This window comes from Neomonachus schauinslandi, chromosome X (assembly GCF_002201575.2).
Source record: "Neomonachus schauinslandi chromosome X, ASM220157v2, whole genome shotgun sequence".
In the NCBI taxonomy this organism is placed as follows: Eukaryota; Metazoa; Chordata; class Mammalia; order Carnivora; family Phocidae; genus Neomonachus; species Neomonachus schauinslandi.
In genome coordinates this window covers 77,994,006-78,006,034 of record NC_058419.1, presented here as the reverse complement: position 1 = coordinate 78,006,034, position 12,029 = coordinate 77,994,006, and the positions used below count along the sequence as shown (strand labels likewise).

The following is a 12,029-nucleotide window of genomic DNA, read 5'->3' as shown; positions in this document are numbered from 1 at the left end:
TTTTTTTGCGTGAGGCTTGGATGGCTATGTATTTCCCCCTTAGGACCGCCTTTGCATTATCCCACAGGTTTGGACCAATGTGTTTTCATTCTCATTGGTTTCCTTGAACTGTTTAGGTTCTTTGATTTCTTGGTTGACCCAAACATTCTTGAGCAGAGTGGTCTTTAGCTTCCAAGTGTTTGAATTCCTCCAAAGTTTTTCTTGTGATTGAATTCCAGTTTCAAAGCATTATGGTCTGAGAATATGCAGGGAATAATAACAAACTTTTGCTTCTGTTGAGACCTGATTTGTGAGCCATTATGTGGTCTGTTCGGGAGAAAGTTTTATGTGCACTCGAGAAGAATGAGTATTCTGTTTACGTGAAATGTTCTGTATTTATCCATGATGTCCATCTGGTCCCATGTGTCATTCAAAGCTCTTGATTCTTTGTTGATTTTCTGTTTAGATGATCTGTCCATTGCTGAGAGTGGAACATTGAGGTCTCCTACAATTAACGTATTGTTATCAATATGACTCTTTATTTTGGTGAACAGTTGGCTTATGTAGATGGCTGCTCCCATGTTGGGGGCATAGATATTTACAATTTTTAGATCTTCTTGTTGGATAGACCCTTTAAGAATGATATAGTGTCCTTCTGTGTCTCTTATTACAGACTTTAGTTTAAAATCTAATTTGTCTGATAAGAATTGCCACCCCAGCTTTCTTTTGAGGTCTGTTGGCATGGACGATGTATTTCCATCCCTTCACTTTCAGTCTCAATGAATCTTTAGGTTCAAAATGAGTCTCTTGTAGACAGCATATGGATGGGTCCTGTCTTTTTATCCAACCTGCAACCTTGTGCCATTTTATGGGAGCATTTAGGCCATTCACATTGAGGGTGATTATTGAAAGATATGAATTAATTGTCATCATGTTGCCTGTGAAGACCTTGTTTCTATAGATTGTAAATTTCTGTTTTGTTTCAGTCTTGGGGTCTTTCTCCTTTTATAGAAGCCCCCTTAATATTTCTTGCAGGGCCAGCTTAGTAGTCACATATTTTTTTCAGTTTCTGCTGGTTTTGGAAGCTCTGCATCACTCCATCCATTCTAAATGACAGCCTTGTCAGGTAAAGTATTCTTGGGTGCTTGGTCTTCTCATTTAGTACCCTGAATATGTCTTGGCAGTTCTTTCTGGCTTGCCAGGTCTCTGTGGATAGGTCTGACGTTCTTCTGACGTTCCTCCCTCTGTATGTAAGGAATCTCTTCCCCCTAACTGCCCTTAAGATGGTTTCCTTGGTTCTAAGATTTGTGAGTTTTACTATTACATGTCGGGATGTTGGCCTGTTTTCCTTGATTTTGGGAGGGGTCCTCTCTCCCTCTAGGACATGAAGGTTTTTTTCATTCCCCAGATTAGGGAACTTTTCAGCTACAATTTGCTCAAATATATCTTCTAGTCCTCTGTCTCTCTCTCTCCACCCCCTCAGGTATCCCAATAATTCTGACATTGGAACACTTCATGGTGTCTCTTATTTCTCTGATTCCATTTTCATGGTTTTTGAGTTGTTTTTTCCTGGCCTCCTCTTATTCCTTCTTTTCTATCAATTGGTCTTCTACATCACTAATTCGTTCTTTGCCTCGTTTACCCTAGCTGTTAGATTATCTAGATTAGATTGGATCTCATTGATAGCTTTTTTATGTTCTGCCAGTCCAGCTTTCATTTCTGCCCTTAGAGACTCTATGTTGCCTTTAAGCGATTTCTCCATTTTCACAATTGCTACCCTGAATTCCATTTCTGACATCTTGGTTATATCTGTAACCATTTATAAATCTGTGACAGAAGTCACAGTCTCTGGGTCTTTCCTATTTTGGGGGTTCCTCCTCCTAGTTATTTTGTTGAGGGGTAGTTGAGGGAATGTACAGAGTCAAAATTATTGACCATAGCCCAAGCATGATGCACTTGTTTTATAGAGAACTTTGGGTTCGGTCTCTTTTTCTCCCAGCCTGTCTTCTGGGGAGTTGGTGCTGTACTGTTACTCAGGGAACCCTGTTTGGGCAGAGTTGCTCAGCCCCCTGTGGTGAGGGATGGGCTTAGGGAAAACCGGTTTTTTGGGGCTTTGTTCTCTGGTAGGTTTCCCTGGTGGCTTTCCGTATCTCTTCTGAGAGTCAGAGCAGAAGAGATCATTTCCAACTCTCTGCCTGAGAACAGAGAGATCACAGTCTGTTCTTCAGTGAGTTCTCCAGTCCCCATTATCTATTTCTGTCTTTGCTGCTATAAACTGCAGCGTCCTTGTTTGTGCACCCCTCAGCAGTGCTCCCAGTCTTTGCCTCCAAGTTGGGGCATGTCTCTGCCCTTTGTGTTTCTAAAACCACCAGCCACCCGCAGTTCACACGCATGGCCCCACTGTTCCAGGTTTCAGTCCGGGGGTTGCCCTAAGGTCCATTCCCCATCTCTACTGTTCTGCGAGTCTGTGCCCTATCCCCAACATGGGAGGCTTTTGGGATCCTATGTTATTTCACCTTCCCAGGGCCAGTGCTTATGGTAGCTCCCACCCCCTTCTGTTTATCTTCTGATATGTGCCCATGGAATCACGGCTCCCTGCTTCATACCTCAAAGCCAACTGCCTGTGATATGCTCTTTGTAGAGATCCAGATCTATCTTCTTACATCTCAGGTTGATTTCATAGGTGTTCAGAGTGGTCTGGTAGGTATTCAGTGCAATTCCAGGGACTGGTTGGAATAGGGTTCCCTACTCCTCCGCTATCTTTTCCTGAACCCCCTGGATAAAATATTCTTGTCTGCCTGTTCTTCTGATTAGTGCCCTGTATTTATCTTGTCAGCCCTGTTTGGACTGCCAGCTTTCTGTGGATAGGTCTGATGTTATTCTGGTGTTCCTCCCTCTGTACGTGAGAAACCTCTTCCCCCTAGCTGCTCTCAGGGTAGCTTCTTTGACTCTATGATTTGCAAGCTTTAGTGTTATTTGTCAGTGTGTTGATCTTTTTTTTTTTTATTATTGATTTTGAGATGGGTCCTCTTGGACGTGAATGCTTGTCTCCTTTCCCAGATTAAGGAAGTTCTCAGTCATGATGTGCTCCACCCTTTCTTGGATCCCAATGATCCTGATATTGGTTCTTTTCAATGTTTCATTAAATTCTCTGTGTCTCTTTTCATGTGCTATGAGTTGTTTTTGTTTCTTTTCTTCAATTTCATTCCTTTCCATCAGCCTGTCTTCTAGATCACTTATTCTGTCTTCTGCTTCCTTTACCCTAGCTGTTAGAGCATCCAATTTAGAGTGCATCTCTTTCATATCATTTGTAAGCTTGGCCTGATTAGATCTCATTTCTGTCCTTAGAGATTCTGTATTGTCATATGCTTTTTTGAAGCATTGCCATCAGCTTTATAATTGCTATCCCGAATTCTATCTCTGACATTTTGTTTATATCCATATCCATTAGTTCTATGGCAGAGGACACTGACTCTTGTTCTTTTCTATGTTGTGAGTTCCTCTTCCTAGTCACTCTGCCCAGGAAAGGATAGGTGAGGGAATGAACAGAGTCCAAAATATCCACCACAATCCAAGCAAAATGCACCCTATAAAAATCCCAAATGTTCAGAAGCTACCACAGAAACACAAACAAAGACAAGATGATTCAAAACAAGAAAAAAAAAAAGGTGGGGGGAGAGACTCTAATCTCTCAGGTTGGGCAAAGCAGGGTGATCTGCCTGTTCCTGATTGATTTTTGGTCTGTGTGTTAGAAGACACTATATCCCAAAATTGCAGAGTCATAACTTGATATGTATATCAAGATAAAATTGAATAGAGTGAAAAACGGACTAGTATGGGTCATAAATTTATAAAACGTAGATGTGTATAAATAAAAGTTAAGAAGCGACTTAAAAACATAAGTTAGGAAATAAGAATCTATTTGAAATGGGAACAGGGTAAAAAAAAAAAGAAACAAAAAAGAACTTTAAAATTTTAGCCTGAAGTATAAACAAGTCATGAGGGATAATCTGGAGCTCACTGTATTATTTTCCTCTGGCTCTGGAGTTTTACAGTCCTGTGGAAAATAAGCTTGTCATCCACCTGTTCTTCCAGTCTGTTTTCTGGGGGAGGGGCTTGCTGTGCTGCTTCTCAGGTGTCTTTGCCTGTGTGGAGTTGCCCAACCCCTTGTCAGGGGGATGGGTTTTATATGAGTTGATCCTCTGTGTTGCTTTTGTTCCCTGGCAGCTTTCCACACCTCTTTAGAGGGTCAGAGCAAATATGGCCCTGTGGGAATCTCTGGCCCAGAGCTGCAAGATCGCAGTCCCCTTCCTTCAATAAAGCCTCCAGGTCAAACTGTCTCCACTTCTGTGTGTACTAAACTCCACAGACTTGTGCTATTCACACCCACTGCAACTCTCCCGGGGGAGTTCTGGGGACCTGGGAGCATCTCGGTGCTTTGTGCCTTTGCAATTGTGTGCAGCTGTGGGTTCGCAGGTGCACCTTCTTCCGTGGCTCCCAGATCATGGCTGGGTGCCACCTCAGTGTCCTTTCGGGGGCCACACAACCTTGAGAGCTGTTGCCCAGTCATGGGTGCCACCTATGTGTGTGCCAAACTGCCCATGGCTCGCACCTGGTGCCACTCTCCCAGGAGGAGTTCTAGTGACCTGTGAGCATCTCTGTGCTTTGTGTCTTTGTGACCTCGAGTGGTTGTGGGCTCGCTCACTCACCTGGTTCTGCTGTTCTCAGCTCATGGTTGGGTGCTGCCCTAGTGTCTTTCCTGGGGTGACTGCCACGCTGAGAGCTGGTGCCCAGTCATGAGTGTAGCCTCTTGGATTGTAAACAGCCCACGCATTCTAGTCCTTTTCAGGTTACTCAAGGAGAAAGTAGTCTCCCTACTGGTCTTGCTTGTAGTTTATGGTGACCAGAGCTGGGAATCCCTTCTGGGCTCACTGACCATAACCAGTCTCCTTGCTCTATTACTTGGGCACTCTATCTGTTCAGGCTCCCCTGTTCTTTCTGAGTCTCCTGGGATCCTGAGACCATAATGATCCATGTAGAATTCTGACCTATTCATCCCTTGTGCCTCTTCCAGAAAGGGATGTCTCTTACTGGAGCAGATTTCTAAGGGTCCCAATTTTGTGCTCTGGTGTTATATCACTTTCTTGTGGCCAGCTTATGGAGGCTTCCTGCCCCCTGTTTATCTTTGGATATTTCCCCCAAAGATTCAAGTTTCTGCACCTAACATCTCAGGTTGAATTTGTGTGTGTTCAGAATGGGTTGATAGATATCCAGCTAAATTTGAGGGACCAGATAAAATGAGGTCATCCACTCTGCTGCCATCTTGCCCCTTCCTCACTTCCATGTCCTTTTTTTTTAAAATTTTCTTCTTTGATTTCCTGGTGGACCCATTCATTATTGAGTACCATGATGTTTAACTCCCATGTATTTGTGGTCTTTCAAAATTTTTCTTGTGGTTGACTTCATGTTTCATTGTGTTGTTGTCTGAAAATATGCATGGCATTGTCAACATTTTTGTATTTGTTGAGGCCTTATTTGTGACCTACTATGTGTTCTTTTCTGGAGAATGTCCCATGTGCACTTGAAAACAACATGGATTCTGCTGCTTTAGGATGAAATGTTCTGAATATATCTGCTAAGTCCACCTGGCGTCTTATTCAAAGAGATTGTTTCTTTCTTGATTTTCTGTTTAGATGATCTACCCATTAATGTAAGTGAGGTGTTAAAATTCCCTAGTATTATTGTATTATTATCAATTAGTTGCCTTATGTTTGTTATTAATTATTTTATATATTTTGGTGCTCTGAAATGTTTGGGTCATAAATATTTATGATTGTTAGATCATCTTGTTGTATAGTTCCTTTTATTATGATATAGTGCCTTTCTTCATCTCTTGTTACAGTCTTTGGTCTAAAATCTAGTTTGTTATAAATATTGCTACTCTGGCTTTTTTTTTTCTTCCTTTTTTATTTTGAGAGAGAGTGAGAACATGAGCAGGGGATGGGGCAAAAGTAGAGGTAGAGAGAGGATCTTAAGCAAGCTCCTCACCCTGTGAAAAGCCTAATACAAGGCTTTATCTCATGACCCTGAGATTATGACCTGAGCCAAAATCAAGAGTCAGGCACTTAACTGACTGATCCATCCAGGAGTCCCAGAAAATGTCTTAAAAGCAGAAACATACAGGAAGAGCTTAACTTACCTTGGAAGACCCAGATGAATAGCATCAGGTCTCTCCACAGAAACTTACCACATCAGAAAGGAGTGGGACGTTATATTCAACCTCTTGAATGGGAAAAATATGCATCAAGAATATCCAGAAAGGCTTTCATTCAGAATGGAGGGAGAGATAAACAGTTTCCCAGACAAACAAAAACTAAAGAAGTTTATGACCACTAAAGCATCCCTGCAAGAAATATTAAAGGGGAATCTGTGAGTGGAAAGCAAAGATCAAAAGTGAGAAAGACTAGAAAGGAATAGAGAATATCTCCAGAAACAATGACAAAACAAGTAATAAAATGGCAATAAATTCGTATGAGTAATTACTCTGCAAATAGACTAAATGTTCCAATCAAAAGACATATGGTGTCAGAATGGATAAAAAATTAAAAAAAAAGACCCATCTATATATTTGCTGCCTATAAGAGATACATCTTAGATCTAAAGACAACTGCACATTTAAAGTGAGGGGATGGAAAAACATTTATCATGCAAATGGACGTTAAAGAAAGCCTGAGTTGTTAGGGCACCTGGTGGCTCAGTTGATTGTGTCCCTCTCCTTCTCTCTAATTCCTATAAAAATCAGACCCTCTTTTCAAGCATATACTGAAGTTCTACCTCCTTTCAAGTTTTCTGTCACTACCCCAGTTTTCACATATTTCTCCTTTCTCTTAAATTCTCTTTAGCATGTAGTAAACACTGTCACAATTTAAGCCTTTATGGGTACAGACTGAATGAGAAAGCCCTGAGACCAGAATCATTACAGAAATGGATGACTCTCCAGCAGAGTAATAAGGCAGTAACCTGTGGTGCTGATATAAACTAATGGCAATACTGACACCGAGAAACATTGCCCTTATAAGATTGATTGTAGTGGATTCTTTACTCTTCTCATAGACTATCCTGTTCAGCTACCTTCAGGAATCAGAAAGTCAGACCTAAGTCTAAGGAAGGCTACATAGGTGCAGCCAAAATCAGAGGGACAGAAGACAGTGATGGCCAGGAGCAACCATGAGAGTGAATAATGCAAATTTGTAGACAAAGTTAAGTAATTGGCCTCTGAGGACTCCTATATAGATATAGAGTTAATAAGTTTACAAAAGCAATTGGCATGCAGGTGTGAGAAAAGCAATATATCCAAGATGAAATGGACCCTCTTAAAAACAATTTTGAGGATGCTCTATAACTAAAAGAGCTTTAATAGCTTTGTAAATCAAGAACTATTATTTCTATAAGAAAGGTATAAAACTGTCTTAGGTTTGTGAATGGAAAAGATATCTAAACCAATCAAATTCATTCAATAGTTTGGGCAAAATATATTTTCACCAATTCCACAAATATTTAATAAGCACCTAGAAGACACTGTTCTAAGTTGCTGCAATTTTGATAGTCAATGAAATAGACAAAATCATTCTGTAAAAATAATCTTGGATTTCATTGTTTTTGTCCATGCACATTACTACTACTATTTGGAAGTGAGAGAGATTATCCTGCTTTGTGATAAATGAAAGAACCTTGCCCTGAAGAAAAAAAAGACCCACAGAAACTGCAGCTAAGAAAGATAAAGAATGCCATGCAACCACTCATTATATAGGCCCCATTGTACCTGCCTCCTTGCTTAGTTCTGATACTACCCATAATACCATTATCCAACAACAAACTATGGTAGAATCTTGTCTAGTACTTTCAGTATTCTGTATGCATGCATATCCATATAGATGTATTTTTTGTTTGTAAAAAGTTGCCTTATAATATATGTACTCCTTTGTATAATGCTTCTGTCACTTCAAATTATGAAATTTTCCAAATGTATTAAAATTTTAATATTTAGATATTAAAAAGTTAAATAATACCATGAAAGTTCAGCAAAGATATATAGAAGAATCTTTGTCTAATTTCAGATAAGGAAAGTTTTTCTAAACAGAAATACAAAAACTCATACTTGGAAAATCTAATTTGGCTTCTTAAGAATTAAAACATCCTGGGGCACCTGGGTGGCTCAGTTGGTTAATCATCTGACTCTTGGTTTTGCTCAGGTCATAATCTCATGGGTCCTGGGATCAAGCCCCACCATGGGCTCCATGTTCAGCAGGGAGTCTGTTTGAGATTTTCTCCCTCTGCCCCTCCCCTCACACACTCTCTCTCAAATAAATAAATAAATAAAACTTAAAAATAAGAATTAAAACATCCTTATAATAATGAGTCCCATAAACATTTTAAATGGTAAATAAAAACTAGTAAGAGAAAGATATAGATAGATAAAAAATGTATATATAACAGACAATGACTAGTCTTACATTATAAGGAGATTTTAGCAATTAATAACGAGAAAATAATATAAACATATACAGAAATAATATATACACACATATATATGCACTCTAAACACTACATATGTGTGTGTGTATATGTATGTATATATATATACATACATAGAGAGTTTTGAAATCTCGCTCCCTCTTTAGGTATATATGAAGGACAGAGATTTCAAAATTGTCTATATATATATACACACATATATAGTGTATATAGTGTATATATGTGTATATATATGCATATATATAGATTTTCAAAATTGTCTATGTGTATATATATACACACATATATAGTGTATATAGTGTATATATATGTGTGTATAAAAATGCATACACACACATACACAAATGTATGTGTTTGCCTTCCCTAAGAATCAAAGGCAAATAACGAGATACCACTGTTCATCTTTTTAAATTGCTAAAAATTGTAGGGAAATGATTATATTCAATACTGACAGTTGAGAAAAAATGTTCTCATACACTAGCAGTGGGAGCTTGAATGTGTACAATCTTTAACACTCTGATTAAAAAACCTTTGACTATGTCATTTCTCTTATAGAATAACATTCTCAAGAAAAACCTAGAGGGTTGGGCCTTGGCAAGGGGCCAAACTCAGTGGAAGACTGGAAACGGGGCGGGACCACAGGGAGGGAGGGGCGAGGTGGACAATAAAGAATGCAGAGCCTCCTCTATGACGTTGGGGACCGTGTTTGACTAGGGCCTAGGCAGAGGTGGCAGGCCACAGCAATGCCATGGCAGTGAAGTTTTTGCAACCGTCTCATTTAGGGGCTCTGAGATCTTTCATTTATGGGGCCCCTGAGCAGTCGGATACTGCAACGCAGGGAATCAGGCACAGTTAATTCGCAGCCGCCAGCAGCCCAGGCGGGCCCCAGTTATATATCTGGCAGCCATAAACGCAAGCAGAGCAATGGGCTCAGCTTGAGCCCGGAATCTGAGATCAGCCAAAGGTCTTTAGACCAGGAAGAGGATCTACAGCATGTAGTCAGCACAAGCCAGTGTAAAAAAGTTAAGATTGCATCTGAGTATGCTTACCAAACTTTATTTTTGCGTGGGGAAACAAGTGATGTTAAAGTTCGTGCCCTTGAGAAAGTATGGTGTTTACACAAAATGTTTTTATGTCAGTCAAGCTACTTTGCTACTATGTTTAGAGGTTCTTGGGAAGAATCGCATAAAGATATTATTGACCTGGAGATTAATGACCAGAATATAGATGTAGATTCCCTGCACTTTGTACTAGGCTCATTGTATAGGGATAAATACATCTTAATGGATCCCCTTCAAATTCCACGAATTTTGGCAACAGCATGCCTGTTTCAAGTAGAAGAATTAATTCAGCAGTGTGATGAAACCATGAAGAGAACAATTAATGCAAAAACTGTATGTGGCTATTATGCAGCAGCAGAGACCTACGGGTTAGATTCTGTAAAGACAGGGTGCTTTGAATGGCTTCTCCACAATTTGATGACACATCCAAGTGTTGAACTTTACAAAGAACTCAGTATAGATCTCATGAATCTTCTCATTTCTTCTTCTAATTTATTAGTAATGCAGAAGGAAATAGATGTATATACCACACTTAAAGAGTGGATGTTCCTTCGCCTTAATCCAGCTTGGAAAGGCTCAATGAAACAGCTTTTAGTTAATGCAAACGACTGGTTTTCTAGGCACAAGGAATGTGTTGGTAACATTTCCTTTCTTGAAACCAAACAAGGCATACCTTTCCAACCAGTGTTTAAAAACTTAAGATTTCAGCATATCATCTCTGACCTGGCCTCCACAAGAGTTATTGAACAAGACACTCTGATACCTTCAAAGTGGTTATCATCTGTTTATAAACATCAATGGTTTACCCTGCTTAGAGCACAACAATATAGGGAAATTGGGCCTCAAAACATCAATGAAACAGAACTTGAAGAACATAGCATGAGATGCGGTAAGAGGATTGTCAAAGATGGAAAATACTCCTGGAAGTGGTCAGGTTACAACTTTGGCTTTCCCTTACATGTCATCTTCACCAGCCATTATATAATTTTCAAGCAAAATACTTTCAGTCAGCCATGTGACAGTTCCATTTCTCTACAACCTCTAAGAAATATTGCATTCAGATTAACTTTGGTATATTTTGATTCTGGTGGAAAACTAAGTTTCAGCAAAACAACTGGTTATAAAATACTTACTTTTGAAAAGGATGAGGAGCAAGTGGTCATGAAGTTGGATAGCACCGTTCTGAGCTTCCCTTTGTATATATTCTGTAACTTCTTGTTTATATCATTAGAAAATCCAGGAAATTGACAATCTTGTCAATTAGTATATATTAGCATTTTGAAAACTTTTGATGTCTCATTTCATTTAGTGGTCCTACTGTTAAACACAATAAAGACCAATAACAGAAATGAAAATAATCTTTCAAATATAACTATCATAAATGACTACTATTTATCTTCATTTTATTTCTGCATATCAATGAAGAAAAAGTTTAATTCCAAGAAAATATATCTGTGAAACCAAATAGTCAATGATGCTGACATCTTTTACTTTTCATTTACCATCAATAGGCAAGTTCCAAATGGCAAAAAGAGACTATAGGAACCAAAAATAAATTAACTTGTTAGATAAATTTTACCTTAACTAATATTGAGAGAGAATAAAAAAAATTCCTCCTTGCTAAAATTGTTGCACAAATGTGACTCTAATTGCAGCAATATTACAAAAGAGTCAATCAAGTTAAACCTATGATTAGGAATTTTCTTTGGACTCAATAATGTACAGATTTAAATAGCCAGACAAATAATGTCAGATTTTACAACTTTACATATGGTATAATTTGTTGATATTTTACAATTTATCTGCCACATGTCCCATTTTCTCTGTGGTTTGGAGGATGCATATTGCTAACTATTTATCGGGAAAATATGTATTTTCCACACTTAAAGAGTGAAAATACAGATTAAAAAGTGGATATGTAATGCATATAAATTATATATACATATTATATAATTATATATTATTATATATCATATTAAGATATACACAATATATTAACATAAGTATATAATAACAATTGTATAGCATATAACATATAATAACATAATTTTATATATTATATGTAAATATATACAAATAAATATATAGTTATATAATATATGAATTCATATATATGCACACACACATACAGTTTTTGAAATGGTTGGATAAGCACTATGGACTAAAATGGGTTTCCATAAATACCAGTCATTCTTATGGATATCCAGATATGAATAATTTCAAAGTATCCTCTTCATTTTTTCTATTTGTACTTGTTTACTCTTTTTGGCCAGAGTTTGTTCTTTTTGTCTATACAGTATTTGAAGTAACATTTCTTTCTTTTTATTTTAAGATTTTATTTATTTGACAGAGAGAGAGACAGCGAGAAAGGGAACACAGGCAAGGGGGAGTGGGAGAGGGAGAAGCAGGCCCTCTGCTGAGCAGGGAGCCTAACATGGGGCTCAATCCCAGGAT

At 38.5% G+C, this 12,029-nt stretch overlaps 1 protein-coding gene across 1 annotated transcript; it reads left to right on the top strand.

Annotated features, from left to right (window-relative positions):
* Positions 1-9,317: 9,317 nt before the first annotated feature.
* LOC110582589 (germ cell-less protein-like 1) lies at positions 9,318-10,823 on the top strand. The gene has a single exon (XM_021692629.1). The coding sequence runs from the start codon at positions 9,318-9,320 to the stop codon at positions 10,821-10,823; it is 1,506 nt and encodes a 501-aa protein (XP_021548304.1).
* The last annotated feature ends 1,206 nt before the right edge of the window (positions 10,824-12,029 follow it).